The 18,328-nt window shown below is 34.9% G+C and overlaps 1 protein-coding gene across 1 annotated transcript; it reads left to right on the top strand.

Moving 5' to 3' along the window:
* The first annotated feature begins 1,456 nt into the window (after window positions 1–1,456).
* Window positions 1,457–18,298, top strand: LOC126777361 (probable sodium-coupled neutral amino acid transporter 6). Its single transcript, XM_050500392.1, has 9 exons — window positions 1,457–1,469; window positions 10,555–10,759; window positions 13,311–13,431; window positions 13,847–13,959; window positions 14,435–14,567; window positions 16,122–16,284; window positions 16,569–16,737; window positions 17,041–17,166; window positions 17,400–18,298. Exons 2-9 carry the CDS (start codon window positions 10,561–10,563, stop codon window positions 18,002–18,004), a joined length of 1,629 nt encoding a protein of 542 aa, XP_050356349.1. The 5' UTR covers window positions 1,457–1,469; window positions 10,555–10,560; the 3' UTR covers window positions 18,005–18,298.
* Window positions 18,299–18,328: the final 30 nt, after the last annotated feature.

Genomic DNA, 18,328 nt, shown 5'->3' on the forward strand with positions numbered 1-18,328 from the left:
TTTGCGTAGTGTTCAAGCTATGATGACGTCTGACCATGATGATCTTTCAAAGAGGACTAGCCAACTGTGAGGACTGAAGGAGATATTATAGATTACAAGTGTGTGTACAATCCGATAAGGCTAATCCTACAGGACTGAAGAGTTCATCCATAGGACCATAGGCGTTTCGTGTTGTCCAAGGTATGGGAGTTTAAACACTTCCTGATTACGGGCTTTTACTGAGAACATGTCGATAACAACCGCATACACAATGCCCAAGAAGCCTAGTTGTGTTTTTTATGATTCAGCAATACCTTAAATTATATCTAAACTGTAATCTATGAAGGTAGAGGAAAAAATCAACAGAAGACGTCTTGAAGACATACTTTATTTTTGCAAGATATCAGGATTCCTTCTTACAGATTAATTTTAACACAAACTCAGTAATCCTCTCAAATCTGCCCTAGGCACAAGCCTATTCAGCCTAGATAAATCAACCACGGCCAACTCTTTACTGGCCTTATATTCTAATCACTTGGTTAACGTGCATTACATAAAAGTATTCTGTGTTAGCAGCACAAAGATATACGCGTCTAGCAATGTTAAAATAGGCTAAAATTTGACCACTTACATTATTGTTAAGACAAATCCATTTAAAAAAAAATAGCTGAGAACTATTACAAACAAAATAAACAACCAAAAAGGTCCGATAATGGTCCTATAATGGTAATGTTAGGGAAACAGGTAGACCGCTTACCATAAGTGTTTCAAGCTTTTCACTCTTATTTTAAGCAAATATTACTTTTTTAATAATACCACTTTATAATTAATGGTTTTACATAGTAATAAGTTTAAATTTTTATAATAGGAAATATATGCAGTACGCTCTACGAATCAAGGTCTAACTACAGACTTCCTTAGACTTTCCGAGATGAACCGCATCTCGGTACAATCTACATACCGAACTGACAATAACTTTACTTGTTTTTAATTTGCTTGAATAAAGTATATATTAATTTTATCATCAGTACATAACATTCGTTCAAATTTCTTAAGATTCTTCTTAATGGGAATGTATCTTCTTAATCATATTTTTACCATCAACATTAAGGCTGGAAGTAATTTTACAAAATTGCAATCATCAAATATAAATAGACACAAAATGCATAACAAGATTTGAAAACCTGAATCGAAAGATTACGAAATAAAAAAAAATTGAAATGAAGTTGTGCCGGACTGTCCACTCATTCTGTAACTCGGTTCACTCAGTGTAAGCTCGCTTGTGAGTTGCGACTTGGTATTATTACACACTAACGTATCCATCGTATCTAAATGGATAAATGCAAAATTCAAATATCGAATACTATAAAAAAATCTGTTTAAATAAATTTTTTTGTGTTGTGATATAATATCTGTGGTGTAGTGAAAGTGATATAATTCCTAATATGTTTGTGACTTTTAAATATTAAATTAAATTAGGAAAATTAAAAGTAAGTATTTTTTAATGCTTTATTTTATTTAAGATTTCGTTTATGTTAATTATAATTACTTAACCGTCTCAAGTAAATGGGAGACAACGTTAAGTTTTTGTAAAATAAGGAATAAAAATTTAGAAATGAGTGTGTCCGTAAAATTATAACAATTATAAAATTATTATTTTTTAACTTCACATTTAGCTTTTAATAACAGTCTCCATTAAGCACAGAGTGAAAATGAACAATTAAACAATACTTTTATAGATACTAAAATAATTGCAAAATACAGCATTCGTGCATAAATTGATTTTTAACCGATGATTGCGTTTCTAATCCAGGCGACGCTGAATTTTCATGAGCTCAAATTGGTATTCATCTCTTGTTCGGCGGTGAAGGAAAACATCATGAGGAAACTTCCGTGTGTCAGATAAAAATCTATTAACCCGCACTGGAGCACCGTGGTGGAATAAGCCAAGCCTTCTACTCATAAGGGTGAAGCGGCTTTAGCCCAGCATTGGGAACACAACAATACTAAGTAATGCTGTTTTGTGAAGTAAGAGATGAGTGTGTGGTATCTGTGGTACCCAGATGGACTTGCACAAAACACCAGTGGTGAAAACATTTAATATTGATTGACGAAATGGAGAATGTAAAATCTAAAATCTATAAAACTCAACGCGATAGATAAAGTCAACTAGCTTGAATCTAAATAATGTAATTTCAAAAACTTATTAATATACACTAGACGCTTTTTGCATATTGATTAAAAAAATTTAAATATATAAAATATCTTGTATGTAAAAATGGCAAATGTGTTTTGAAGAAGTTCTAAAGTTTTTTTTTTTTTTTTTAATTAATTATAAATAGATTTTATTTTTGAAATATTAAAAAAATTAAGGATTAACCGAGGTTGATGCTCTTAAATTAGATCAGAAGACTTGAAAGGTACAAATCGATCGACACTTGTTAGAACTAGTTAGGAACTAACACAGAGCGCTTGAATATTTTTATTTTTTATTTGTACTTCTATTTAAGTCCTTGGTGTAAATTTGAAATTTAAAAAATCTACATATTTATACAATGAGTATATATTATAACTATATATATTGGTATATTGTTACTATTTCAACTTTGTCAAGTTCTTAATTACTATTTTATTAGTTTATTATTAGTAACAGCCTGTAAATGTCCTCTGCTGGCCTAAGGCCTCCTCTCCCTTTTTGAGGTAAAGGTTTGAGCTTATTCCACCACGCTGCTCCAACGCGGGTTGGTGGAATACACATGTGGCAGAATTTCGATGAAATTACACACATGCAGGTTTTCTCACGATGTTTTTCTTCACCGAAATGCAAGAGATGAATTATAAACAGAAATTAAGCACATGAAAATTCAGAGTTGCTTGTCCGGGTTTGAACCCACGATCATCGGTTAAGATTCACGCGTTTTTACCACTGGGCCATCTCGACGTCATTATGTTATTACTATTATGTAAATTAAATTAAAAAAATTAATAGGACCTAATCTTAAGATAGATTACAATGAGATGCCAGAGAGTGATATGCGATATTGACCATTATAATTAAAACATTTAAATGATATTCTCATCAAAATGGCTTGTCACTGTAAATCAGCTTACAACATTTCTCGAGTGAGATACGAAATGAGTTCTTACAGAATATCACAGCAATAGGACTATTCTGTACGAACAAACTCGAAATGGCCTAGTGGTAAGAACGCGTGAATCTTAACCGATGATCGTGGGTTCAAACTCGGGCAATCACCCCTGAATTTTCATGTGCTTAATTTGTGAATGTAATTCATCTCGTGCTTTACGGTGAAGGAAAACATCGTGAGGAAAACTGCATGTGTCTAATTTCACTGAAATTCTGCCACTTGTGTATTCCACCAACCAGCATTGGAGCAGCGTGGTGGAATAAGCTCCAAACCTTCTCCTCATAAAGGTAGAAGAGGCCTTTGGCCTAGCAGTGGGACATGCACAGACTGTTACGGTATTCAACTTAGTGAGTTTGTAATTGTATAAACTAGCTGTGCTCGTAGCTTCGTTCACGTGGAATTCAGTTTGTTACTATTAGAGACTTATTGTTACTCAAAGAAAAATATATAGTCTATGTTGCTTCCGGATCAATTAGCTTTGATCAATGGCGAAAAATTTATTAAATTGAAATCGGTTCAGTCGTTTCAGAGTTTATCCATTACAGATAAAAAAATCTTCTAGTATCCGTACACGGTTTCACCCGCATATGAAAGGTCGCACGGGGCTAACGTACTAACAAATTTGAAATCCATCAATGCCAGTACTATATATAATTGTCACAGACAACTTGTCACACTGTATCCTGTATTAAATTTCTTACACAGAGACAAACATGAAGCACCTTCATGTAAAATAATATTTTAACTACTGTCCGCTGTATTGTATTACATACTTCGAGTATAAGGCGCGCTAGCAACCAGTCGCATGGAAGTTAAAAAAACGTTGCGTAATGTGCTCGAAGTTTTTTTCACCGCTATGATCCCGCGCTGTTCACACTGTATCACTATGTGATATTGCGTTATGTGATAATACTTACTAGTGTCGATTGATGGACGTGTGTTAGTGTAAATACAGGCATAAGGAACATAACAACCTAGTTCCCATGGTTGGTGGCGAAGGCGGGGACTTACTTGATAACACTCATCGAAACGTCTACATAGGCTTACTTACAGTAACAGCCTATTAATGTCCCATTGCTGGGCTAAGACCTCCTCTCCCTTTTGAGTAGAAGGTTTGGAGCTTAATCCACCACGCTGCTCCAATGCGGATTGGTAGAATACACATGTGGCATAATTTCAATGAAATTAGACACATGCAGGTTTCCTCACGATGTTTTCCTTTACAGTCAAGCACGAGATGAATTATAAACACAAATTAAGCACATGAAAATTCAGTGGTGCTTGCCCAGGCTTGAACCTACGATCGTCGGTTAAGATTCACGCGTTCTAACCACTAGGCCATCTCGGATATAGGCTTACTTATGTTGCATAATTATAATTAACGCTTTGTGAATTCAAAATATAGCGTGGAAAGATAAAAAACGCCCGGCATAAAAGTGCCAACGTCCGAACATATACAATTATAGGAAATGTCATAAGATAAATTAAAGCATTGAAAAAACGCTCGCGTGAACGGTTACTTAACATGTACACAAGCCCACGTAATCATACCTTAACTAGTGACAAAGTTATATGGCTGCAAATCCGGTTTAATCCGGGTTGAATCAATAAAATTAATTGAGGTTTCCCTGTAAGCAAATTATAATTTGATAATTATAAAAGTAGCCTGGACTCACGGTGCAGGCAATGCCTCTTTGGCTGTTATTCTCTGAGGAAGACATTATACATTATTTCCAGACACCTAACCACGTGGTGTTTATATTATTTTTATTATTACTCTTTATTGTCTATTTTTACACCTATATATTAACGTATAAATTGTCAATGAGTTAAATGACGGGCCGGTAGGATGGTTGGTAGATATTTGCCTTTCACGCCGAAGGTTGTGGGTTCGATTCCCACCCAGGACAGACATTTGTGTGCATGAATTTGTCTGTTTGTCCTGAGTCTGGGTGATAATTATCTACATAAGTATGTATTTACAAAAGAAAAGTAGTATATATAGTAAATTAGTTGTCTGGTTTCCACAGCACAAGCTTTGTACCAGCTTAATTTGGGATCAGATTGCCGTGTGTGAATAATTAGCCAATTTTTAGCACTTTTTATAGTTTTGACGTATTCATAACTGTGTTAATGAATAAATAAGTAGAAAACAAAAGAAGTTCGTAAGCATTTCGCTCTTGAGTAAAAAGTTAATATCTTATTAAGAAAGTTATAAGAATTTTTCAATGTATTATTGTCACAAAAAGTATTTAGTATTTTCTATCTCTTAATACTCTAAATACGTATTATTACTCACTTGAATTGTATCTGGTATAGATACCTATAAAACCTCTCGGTATCCTACTAAAATATCTCGCCAAAGTTTCATTACATGCGAATGAATGGTTTAGAAACGTATAGAGGTCAAACATTTTCTATATAACATTTATATTTTAAGAAGAATGATTATATATAATTTAATGATGTATATTATATTATACATGATGTATATTTGACTGCCTCGTTGGTGTAGTGGCTTGATGTAAGGCCGCAGACCCGGAGGTCCTGGGTTCAATTCCCAGGTCGGGCAATAAAAAGTTATTGGGTTTTTCTTTCAGAAAATTCTCAGTAGCAGCCCGGAGTCTGGAGGTTGAAAGTGTGTACACTACCGTGCCTCGGAAAGCACGTAAAGCCGTTGCGCCTGAACGCTTTCCGGTCGTGTCGGATTGCCGTCCCACCGGATTATGAGAGTTAAAGAATAGAGAGTGCACATGTGTCCGCGCACACACTTGTGCACTATAATATCTCCTGCATAGTTGGTATCTTTCTTGAGATTGGCGGCCGTTGCCTAAATCGGTCTGAAAGACATTATTATTATTATACATATTTACATTGTATGTGAGAACACCACCAAGTTAGACGAAGTATCCCCCATAAGCTTAAACATTACATTGTCTTCAGGAGCACTGACAAATTACGTATATAATAGTTAGGCGGACGTGCAAATGAGCCAAAATGGTAAACAATTACTGATTATTTATTAAAGTTATATACATAAAATAATAAGTGGAATAAGCTCCAAACCTTCTCCTCAAAAAAAAAGGGAGAGGAGGCCTTAGCCCAGCAGTGGGACATTAACAGGCTGTTACTGTACTGTACTGTACATAAAATTAGTAGAAAAAAAAACAAAGTTTTAACAAACCAATGATGATGATGAAATATTTTAAGAAATAAAAATTCGATTTCTTATAACGAGTCTGTGGCATTTTTTTTAGATACCTACTCTACACTACTACGCTCATTGATATTTCATCCGAAACAAACAGGTTTACTAACAACGCTCTTTATCGCTTAGCGATAGATATGAGATAAACACAACTTAAGCACGTGATAGCTCATTAATGCATTTCCGTATTCATCATGAAAATACAAATTTAAGTGTACGGGAGCTTGAAACGTTCTTTTCATATTTCTAGCTTTACTCTCCGTTTTCATTTAAACATATTTCTAAAACTACTTGCACCTTTATACCTATCTCCAGTCTATTTGTTTATTCTATTTCGATTTAGTGTAAAATAAAGAGTATTTACTTTAAGTAGAGATTGAATTTAATTAATTTCCTTAATTTTTTCCTATATTTACATAGAAATCTTTACTAAAAATTATCTAAAAAACACGATGTCTGATCTTTCTCTAGACATTTTGAAAACTTACAAATGTTGGTATCTGTTGTATTTTGGACAATATTCTTTAAGAAACAAATTTAAAATATAACGACTGTCGCTTTTTAAAATATACTTGATAATGTGTTGTATGTTATTTTAAATAAATAAATGTTTTTTGTAGAAATTGCGACGTGAACTATTGGTAAAACAAGGAATGTGGGAACAAATATAAGCTAATTAGGAATGTTACCCGACCCGACACATGCTTCCAAAATCTTTTGGTTACAATGTATACGCTTTTCAATAGCAAAATTCAATGAAATGAACTAATATTTTTCTATATGACTAATGAACTAATGATTATCGAATTCGGCCACGGCGGCCAAGATTTATTTACTGCGTAGGAGATGTTATAGAGCACAAGTGTGTGCGCAAACACAGATTCACTCTCTAATCTCTCTCTTATAAACTGATAGGACGACACAACCGGAAAGAGCTCAGCTCAGGACCAGACACTACGTGCTTTCCGAGGCATGGGACTGTACACATTTCTAACTTTCAGACTCCGGTCTTCGACAGAGAACCTTATATTGACCATTTTATTATGATAAGCCCAAGAGGTTTGACCCAGGACTTCAGGATCTGCGGCCTTCTAGCAACTAGACTAACGAAGCCGTCAAATATAATATAATCACTACGTTTACTTTTGCAATATATAAATAAATTTCAAGGTAAGTCTATAAGTTTGTCGTCATATTATGTCACAGATAACAGATTCACTCGTGCTGGCTGGAAAATTTCGATATTTTTCTCATTATAGCACGAGCCAAACCGGTTTAATTCTAAACTCGTTTCCTAAACATTAAAAAAAATGGTTTATGCGACCTTTTATTTATTCACGAGGACTTTTATGCTATATAGGCTACAATAAATTACTTACCCACCATAAGTAATTCATTTTTTATGCGTTAATTTACATGGAGTTAATCTTATCGTTTGTTAATATTTTTACACTTTTGGAGGCCTGCAGAGGCATTGATCCCGTGTCGTGCCTCGAAAAGACCGTGTGGGTACCGCTGGTTTTTTAGTGGGTGTTCCGGCGCCTTCAGCGCCGGCGAGTCCCACATACCCCCCACCTAATGTGGGGAAACGCGTAAATGCGTTTTTCCAGTAAAAAAAAACATTACACTCCTATTTTAGTAGTATTATAAAAATAAGCGGATTATTGAAGGACTATTAATTACGAATTAAATTATTATTATTAACCAGTTAACCGCCCCGGATTCACGTGGTTGATAAATGTACGCATAGAATAAGGATTTTCATAGAAATCACAAAATATACAAAGTTCTTTTTGGAGCTAGGAATCCTTTTATGCTTACGTGGAAAATCTCGCTAAAATTTCATCACATCCGGATGAATGGCAAAACGTATAGAATGAATGATTATATATAATTTAGTGATGTATATTATATTATAGATATTAACATTGTATGGGAGAACATCGCCATGCTACACCACGTTATCCCCCGCAAGTAATTGAAATATTTTTCTGTTAATTTATCGACTCATAAGAACTCTATTGAAATGTGCATATATATGGGGATATATAGTACTGACTCTAAAGTGTGGACTGGTTAGTAAAAACAACAAAATTATAAAAGCCTATTTTATAAAAAACAAATGTATTTGAATGTTGAATTTATGCAAATTAAAAAAAATTGAATTAAATTAAATTTTAAATATTGATCAACAACCGTAGACGTAACCTAAATTTTATAACCACTTTTTAAAATAAATTGTTACTACGCAAAGTGATATCTTTCGACTGCCATAAAATATTAATTAAATATATATATATATTTAATAAATATAAATATATATATATATATATATATATATATTTATTTATTTATTTATTTCTTGAACTTATTCCTAGGTAATTTATTTTTAACTGAAGACACGTTTAATTAATTAAAAAAGAATAATAAGTACCTAAGTCAAATTACAAATATATAACGTTAAAAAACAAACAAAAAAGGGACGAGAAGGCTAATTATATTTAAAACCAGCATTCTCTCTCTTCCTTTTTTTTATTGAATAGGTAGAGCATATGGGCCACCTGATGGTAAGTGGTCACCAGCGCCCATAGACATTGGTGTTGTAAAAAGTGTTAACCATCGCTAACATCGCCAATGCACCACCAACCTTGGGAACTAAGATATTATATCCCTTGTGCCAGTAACACTAGCTCACTTGTTAGGCTAATCCAACACTTGTAAGCCGCTGTATATGCAATATGATATGTTTGCATAACACACTCACCCTTCAAACCGGAACACAACAATACCAAGTACTGCTGGTTTGCGTTAGAATATCTGATGAGTGGGTGGTACCTACCCAGACGAGCTTGCACAAAGCCCTACCACCATGTTAGTTCAGTGACACCGCCAATGAGTAGGTATTCATGTCCTTAATTTGTGCTTGTAATGTACACGTGCCTAATAAGCCGATGAGCGTGGCATAATAAGCTTCTACTTTATTATTTAATTTAAAAAAAGCAAATATATTTTAAGCGCAATTCTTAAAAAATATTAGGATACTATGTTAAAACTGTTGTATTGCAGTTTTAGAATATTACGAATATAAATGTCTTGTTATTGTTTAATTTTTTTACTCATTTACATGAGAATTACTAATAATAACTACGATGACAAGAATGCTAGCAACATTTTCCCGTTGTATCGTAGTTATGATATTTTCGAAAAATAACTCGGCCTCTGGAACTTTTGACAATTTATACATATATATATTCAGAATTGTACCTATACATATATATATATATATTTGAATTATTTATAGGTACAATTCTGAACGAATTCAGAGTTTGTAAAAAAATCGCTCACATATAAATCGAAGAAGCAGAATCTACGCAGTCGGTAATCGCGCGCGTGCCGAATATTTAGTACCAACTGGTTTAATTTAAATATTACAACAATTAAAAAAAAAACTCAATATCATTTTGGTCAGTATTATATCATTCGCGTAATAGGCAACTGTTTTTTAAATAATTTAATTACGTTCTAAAGATTGTTAACTAACAGTATTTTTTTTTAAATTATGATAATGACATAAAGAAAGCTATATCATACAGATAATACAGATTAAATCGTTGTTGTGACATAATGAACATGAAGTTATTATAAATTTCAAAGTGATTAATTACGGTATATCTCGTAAATTATTTTTTATGTAATTTATAATGGTTGATTAAACTGAACCTGTAGTATTTTTAGTGACGCCGTTAGATCTACCGGCTTCTTACTTCCTTTATCATTAATTGTTTTATTAATATAGGTAAACCATGTTGGGGCCACAAATGATTATAATAAATTGATAGTTAATCAAATACAATTAATACTTATTAAGTGTTTGTGGGTCATTGTCTTTTCGAGGCTAATCTTTCTTCTAATAGCTGGTGATATTTCGTGTGTCAGCAGCCAGCTCCTTCCTAGTAACAATATTCTAATTTTTTTACCGGATAATTTTATATTTGGCAAAGGTCCCGTGATCAATGATTATTAGCAGTTGTCTCAGTTTGATATCCCAAGCTTTTCCAATCGTATTTTTTTGTGGTTATCATACCACGCGGAAATATACGCTACCATTTAACACCTAAATATTAGATGTATATTAGTGTTTATTCTTTTGGTCAAGAGATGGCGCTGCTTGTAATAACAATAGTACAATATATAAAGAAATTGTTATTTGTATTTCAGGTCAAAATGAATCATAATCTAATTAGGTCCAATCGAGAAGATCGCGTCGCAGCGACCAAACCAACAACGGTTATGATGTTCCACGAGCGCTACACGGCCGGTGAAACAACTGGAGGTCTAAGTGTATTGTTCACCGTGCTGTGTATAGTGGACCTGTTTGGTGTCTTCCCTGTCGTGGCCTTGCCGAAGACTATTATTTCCTGTGGTAAGTTTTAGGTTCGAATTAAATAAAATGTTTAAAAGTAATGCACTAATAACACCGAAACAAGATGGTGATTAGAAAACAAAATTAAAATAAACAAATAAAACAAACTAAATTCTACTTCGATTTACCAGACAATATTATGAGCTAAAAGCCTAAGTTAAACATCCACATTAATTTTAATAGCAAGCGAAACACATTGATTTTTTTTCGTTTTATAATATGCAATTGTTTTGTAATTTTTTTTTATTAAAGTATTACTATTTCGCGCCAAAAAACCGCCATTTTTGTTTCAAACACCTATTCAAAGACACTTGGGGTTTTAAGATCAATATAACGATACCTTTTTTTTTTTATAGAATAGGAAGGTGTGGACGAGCATATGGGCCACCTGATGGTAAGTGGTTACCAAACGCCCTTAGACATTGGCATTGTAAGAAATGTCAACCATCGCTTATAGCCAATGCGCCACCAACCTTGGGAACTAAGATTTTACGTCCCTTGTGCCTGTAATTACACTGGCTCACTCACCCTTCAAACCGAAACACAACAATATCAAGTATTGCTGTTTTGCGGTAGAATATCTGATGAGTGGGTGGTACCTACCCAGACGAGCTTGCACAAAGCCCTACCACCAGTAAACCTTAACTGTCGAAATCCATCCAACCGTTTGAAAGATACGAGGTAATAAAAAAAAATACAAATATACTTATAAAAGATACGCGCGAAAAATATAATCATTCCTTGGGAGTCAGATAAAAGCATGTAATTTAATTTAAATATTTGCCTACATATTGCCGCTGAGAGCCGTGGTTAGAAGGCATCTTAACCGACGATGTCGAGTTCAAACCCGGGCCACTGAATTTTCTAAACACATGAAAATTTGAAGAGTTTCTAGATTTGTCCAAAACTAAAACTAATTACGGCAAAAACAGTATAACTTTTGAAGGTGCACAATTTTACAATAAGTTATCCTTACTTATAAAAAATGTAAACTCACTTACCTCATTCAAAATAAAACTAGCTGATTATATTATGAACACCTTTTGACAGTACAATGAGTAAGTGGATAAAAACTGTTGTTTAATTCCCAATATAAGGATATACATATGTATAAACATTAACAATCAGCGGAAACATTTTCATTATTATTAAACTGAACCTTAATTAATCAGCCTATTTTTTATTGTATTTTCATGTTTTGTTTTTGTTTTATTTTATTTACTTAAGATGGAATCGCGAATTTAGTTTTACACAAGTTCTCTGTTCTCAAGTAAATGACTGTAATATGTCTTATTGAGAATAAATGTCTTTAAACCTAAGAAGAACATGCTATTTTTGACGAGCCGGTTGGCGTGGTTGGTAGATACTTGCCTTTCACGCCGAAGGTTGTGGGTACGATTCCCACCCAGGACAGACATTTGTGTGGATGAATTTGTCTGTTTGTCCTGAGTCTGGGTGTAATTATCTACATAAGTATGTATTTACAATAGAAAAGTAGTATATGTAGTATATATATATATAGTTGTCTGGTTTCCATAGCACAAGCTTTTTACAAGTTTAATTTGGGATCAGATGGCCGTGTGTGAAAAATGGATATTATTATTATATTATTATTTGTGTTTATAACGTGCACGTGCTCAGCGGTGAAAAAAAACATCGTGAGGAAATCTCCATGTGGCGGATGAAATTCCATTACGTGTGTCCACCAACCCGCATTGGAACAGCGGGTTGGAGTAACTGCTGGGTTTTAAAGAGACGGAGCTTCGTCTCCTTAAAACCCAGCAGTGGGATATTTACAGGCTGTGATTTGCATTTACTTTCGGAGGCCAGAATCGATGAGATCAGACATGGCCTACGTCCTCGATTAAAAAAGCTTGCGCTTCCTAAGTATGGAGTCAAGCTACTACTTTACTGGTGGTAGGGCTTTGTGCAAGCTCGTCTAGGTGAGTACCACATACTCATCAGATATTCTACCGCAAAACAGCAGTACTTGGTATTGTTGTTTTCCGGCTTGAAGGTCAGTGAGACAGTGTAATTACAGGCACAAGGGCCATAACATCTTAGTTCCCAACGTGGTTGGAGCATTGGCGATGGTTAACATTTCTTACAATGACAATGTCTATGGGCGTTGATGACCACTTAGCATCAGGTGGCTCATATGCTCGTTCACCTACTTATACTATAAAATAAAATAAAAAAATGGTACTACTAATACTGGCTTTGGATATGTTAACCTCCGTTTTGGACACTCGGACGAAAAAATTATCACGGATATTTATATATATACATAACAATATATTTTTAATGAATAAAATAAAGTGGACAGTGATTACAGAGGTATAGTCTTCAGAACTGATGCTTATGCGCTATTAAAGTGAAATCATTTAAAAAAATGCAAACTTGTAATACCCGGCCTCTTGGCACTTGTACTATTAGGATCTTGTTAATATTTTCTCAATGCTTAGCCAAACCCATGCCATAATAGTTTAATTTTTATTTTTTTAATTAATGTATTTGAGTAAGTTAAAACGAAATCACAACATATATCCAGGTATATACGGAATACCTCTCGTGGTATTAGTGTTCGCGTTGCAACTCTACACGGCAGTTCTCCTCGGGAGAAGCTGGCTGCTGGCACATGAAATATCACCGGATATCAGAGAGAAAAGCAGGTGACAACATTATAATCGATTATATCATAGTTCTTAAGTAGCATAGGTATATTTTGATATATAATACTATTCCACTTAGCTACCTATATCCCCTTTAATTTTATTTCCCAAGTACCGATAACAATTTCGCTGATACAAACTCAATTTTTTCACGAATGCCAAATTATCGCCATGGATTATTATTTAAAATCATGACCATTATATCACGTCAATTCGTGGTCAGTTGTATTTTATTTTCCTTGCCATTGAAATGGGCTATAGTCTTCGCGTGTTTGTTTACATAAAATATATCTCTAGAGCTACATACAGAAGTTGAACAGTCAATTAATAATAAAAAGATGGTCCATTTATCTGTTTTACTTAATAAAAAATACATAATTTACCATTAACGAATATCAAACTATTTGTTTACCAGGTTTCCCTATGCAGCGGTTGCCGAGCTGGCTTTTGGCACGCAAACGAGAAGGCTTGTGACGTTTCTCATAGATGCGACCGTGTTCGGTGCTGGTGTACCAAACTTTATATTTGGTAAGTAATACTTCCTTATTCATAACAGACATTTTTGAAAGGGTCATCAGCGTCAAAAATAATTCATCATCATCCTTTTGTAGTGCACTGCTGGACATAGACCTTTCCAATGAAACGCCCTTGAAGTCGATCTTCAGTTCTACAAAGATAAAAATTAATCCTAAAAAGTGGAAAGGAAAGGCTTATTTTAGTTACCATTCCACCAAAAGCTGATTTATTTACCATCTACGGCAGTGTTGTTATGTGAGAACTCGACTTGTATCTCACTTGTGAAATGTTGGAAACCAGCCCGAACCAACCAAAAATAATATTTTTTTCTATCTGCTTCCGAATGGAAAAGTCTCAAATGTCAAAGTGCCTTAAAACAAGTCCGGGCCTAAATAGCCCTAACGATATCATTTTAACAATACTATACTATACTTACTTTATCATAACAAAACTAATAGATACATTAAAAATATCATATAATCAACAGCCTCTGAAAGTATGCAATTATTTTGGTGGAAGATCACTGATGGGGCAGTGGGGGTGTCCTATTGTATATGGATGATATTAATTGGTCTCCTGCTCTGTCCTGTCATGTGGCTGGGCTCGCCGAAAGACATGAAGTAAGTTATAAGTGTTAAGTTATTGTTTATTATAGTACCTAAATATAGGTGAAAAAAGGTGAAGAGTTTATTTCTGTCTGTCTACTAGTACGATTACCGTTATTTTTGGCTTCAGATAGGCCGTTTATAAAGAAACTATACGGTTTATACAACGACCCTGAATATATACTCATACTTTATATACATCAAACATTATTATTTTTCTTAAATGCTATTAAATAGTAGGTTCTTATATATGAAATTAGCGTTTTGTCGTACTGACCACTTTGATCTGAAATATCTCCTCTTTGGTTAAGAATTCCTAATTCAAATTTATAAATTCATTTAGCTGGTACATTTGAATTTTGAAAACAGTCATTTGTTTGTTTTTTCCTCATTATTTTTTTCTTTGGCGTCGCTTATTACCGCACAATGGAAAACATGAAATATCGGTATATTTACAAGTACGAGTTCTACCGTAGCACCAGTGCTGCAGAAGCAGCTCGAAGGATTAATGATTTGAACGGCGCTGGTGTCGCAAAAGAAAGCACGGTACGTTTTTGGTTTCACGTTTTCGTTCTGGAAATTTCGACCTTCAGAACCAACCCAGAGGACGGCCGGAGACCAAAGTGGAAAATGAAGAATAAAGGCTAAGGCGGGGTAAGTGTTAAAACTGTATTAATCCACTTGAAGCAAATCGGGAAAGTAAAAAAACTTGAACGATGGGTACCTCATGAATTGAGTGAATCGAACTTGCGGGTCGACTGCTGTGTTACTTTGCTCAACCGACACAATAATGAAGGGATTTTAAATTATTTTAAATCGAATCATTACTTGTGATGAAAAGTGGATACTGTACGATAATCGGAAGCGCTCGTCGCAATGGCTGAATCCTGTAGACCCAGCCAAATCCTGCCCTAAACGAAAATTGACTCAGAAAAAGTTACTTGTGAGTGTTTGGTGGACTAGCGCCGGTGTCGTTTACTACAGCTTTCTAAAATCTGGCCAAACGATTACGGCAGATATCTATTGTCAGCAACTGTAAACCATGAAGGAAGAACTAGCTGCTAAACAACCGAGATTGGTCAATCGCTCTAGGCCACTGCTGCTTCACGACAACGCAAGACCACACACTGCACAACAAACAACCACTAAGTTAGATGAGCTACAATTGGAATGTCTGCGACATCCACCCTACTCCCCGGACCTTGCTCCAACAGATTACCATTTTTTCCGGAATTTGGACAACTTCTTACAAGGAAAAAAATTCAACTCCGTTGCGGCAGTCCAAACTCGCCCCCATGGTTTTTTTGGGAAAGGGATCAATGAATTACCTATGAGATGGCGAAAGTGTATAGATAACAACGGTGCATACTTTGATTAATTAAATATATTTTACAAAAAAAAAATTGACTTTATATTCCTCCCGTACAAAACGCCAATTTCATATCTAAGGACCTAATATTATTAGCCTTTAATTCTAATTTGCGTATTTTGTCGATACCGTCTTTAAGTCTGTACTTACCTAAGTATCATTCCATTAAATGATTAGCTCACGCTAGTATTGTCTCCAAGGCCCATAGCGCTGTTTTCGGTGTGCATCGTGACCACGGTGGCGGTGTCCACGTGGTGCTGCATCTACCTCGACGACACGTCGCCGCCCCCCTCCGGGGACTTGCTGCAGTACAAGCCCAACCCGAGGGACTTCCTGGTCGCTTACGGGATTATTGCGTTCCAGGTATATAGTAGAGATAATAGGTACTTTGCTGTCTTCTTTAAGTAAACACATATGTAGCTAAAGTTAAAAAGGTAACCCCCCCCCCCGTAAGTGGTGCACTGCTGCGAAAACATTCCCTCTTTTTAGAAGAGAAGGTTTGCACCTTATTCTACTATGTTGTTCCGATGGAATGGTGAATACACATGTGGTAGATTTTCATCATGGAGAAACTATTGACCACGCTTCAGGAATGTGATTATTTTTTTAAACTTTTTCTTAAAATGTGATATATGTGCTACCGTCAGTTCGATATCCATCCGATGTTGCTGACCCTTCAAGTGGACATGAAAGACAGTCGGAAGATCAACTCGGCAGTTCTCGGTGCGTTCACCATCACCGGTCTCATGTTCACGGTCACCTCATTGCTGGCTGCGAATAGATATGGGAACAATATCGAGAGTAATATACTGCAAGGTAATGTGTTCAAAATAATCAGAAATAAAGTATTAAACCGCACTCTTAATAACTAAATCTCCAAAACCTGCATTTAGAATGCAGTATATGCAGTATACCATAGTTTCTTGACAAATGTTTTTTCCTGCCTTTGTTTTTAAAAGAATACTAGAGATACTTATTTATTTTGAAGGATTTCCAAATTATTTCTCAAAAAAAAAAATAAACACAATAAAAAAAAAACTATCATTCGTGACTTCTAGAACAATTCTTACATTCGTATCTTATAGTATTTTTCTCAATTAATTAAATTTTAATTTTCAGGCATGCCGCCATCAGTCACGTTGTACATCCTGGCCCTGTTGGTCACATTACAACTTTGTTTCTCGAGCGCCGTCAGCAACTCCGCTCTCTTCCTACATATTGAAGACTTGCTCAAGATACCCAGAGGTACGCTTTACGTTCTTTCTAAATATTTATAATTGTGTATTGATAATTTAAAATGAATTGCATAATTTATGAATAAATTTGTAATTTGTAAAGTACCTACAGCTTTTTTGTAAATGGATGCATGTTAAAAATCTTTTATTAATATATGTATTTTCAATTTTATTTTATTTTCATCAGTTTTAGTTATTAGAATATGATTTTAGGTGTTAAAAGATAAAGTTGTTTTTTTTTAGAATTCTGCGTACAACGTTGCCTTCTCCGCTCAGGGATCGTCGCCTTAGCAGTTTTTCTTGGAGAATCGGTGCCGAGATTCGACCTCGTTATGGGTCTAATTGGATCTACTTTAACCGGACCATTAATGTTTGTATTCCCCCCATTATTTTTCCTAAGACTCTGTTATAAGAGATCTCAAATTAAAGCTAGCGCAATGCCTCATAACGGAAAGAAAAAATGCGTCCGTTTTAGTGACAGCCATATCGATAATGGCGGGAAAACAATTCAAAATAGCGGAAGCGCTTTTACGAATGGCACCCAAAACGGTTACGATCACACTCCAAAACTCCCGCTCATCGTGAACAGATTCCAGACAAAGTATAGAACTTTTATGAATGAATACGTCGATATGAAATCGGAAATCGACATGAATGATTATGCAGTTAAATGGTACGACGTATTAGTAGCTGTGGCTGTGATGTTAATGGGTATAGCGGCCACTGTGGTCGCCACCTATATAAGTTGGTCGAACGCCGTTTCGGCGTCAGGATTCTCGCAGCCATGTCTGTTGAATGCGACTGCCGCTGCCCGTAGTTTTATTGAATCCACGAATCATGTTCTATAGAAATATATATTTCCAATTCGCAAATAACTACAAATGAAGTCACAAGTCACCACGATCGTATTTATTTAGGTTATATAAACAAAAACGGTTGTTGGTATTATCTCTTTATAGCCTCCGACGCTCTTGATCCACCATAAAAGGTACCATACGTATTTTTTTATACCATCAACTTAGTTGTAACTCGCCCTAAGTTGAATATAAGTATAAGGCCGCGTTATATATAATATATAAAAAGCTATAGAATCTCTTGTATATGGACTTTTTACCGTCCCAAACTCGTGTCTTATATACTGCTTGTTACATAAACTAAACAATTACCTACAT

This window comes from Nymphalis io, chromosome 22 (genome assembly GCF_905147045.1).
Source record: "Nymphalis io chromosome 22, ilAglIoxx1.1, whole genome shotgun sequence".
NCBI classification, from domain to species: Eukaryota; Metazoa; Arthropoda; class Insecta; order Lepidoptera; family Nymphalidae; genus Nymphalis; species Nymphalis io.

Excerpts from the sequence above, each read along its gene's own strand:
- LOC126777361 (XM_050500392.1), top strand. The coding sequence starts at position 10,561 with ATGAATCATAATCTAATTAGGTCCAATCGAGAAGATCGCGTCGCAGCG. Across the intron at positions 13,432-13,846 it reads GATATCAGAGAGAAAAGCAG|GTTTCCCTATGCAGCGGTTG; the intron begins GTGACAACATTA and ends TTTGTTTACCAG. Across the intron at positions 13,960-14,434 it reads TGTACCAAACTTTATATTTG|CCTCTGAAAGTATGCAATTA; the intron begins GTAAGTAATACT and ends TATAATCAACAG.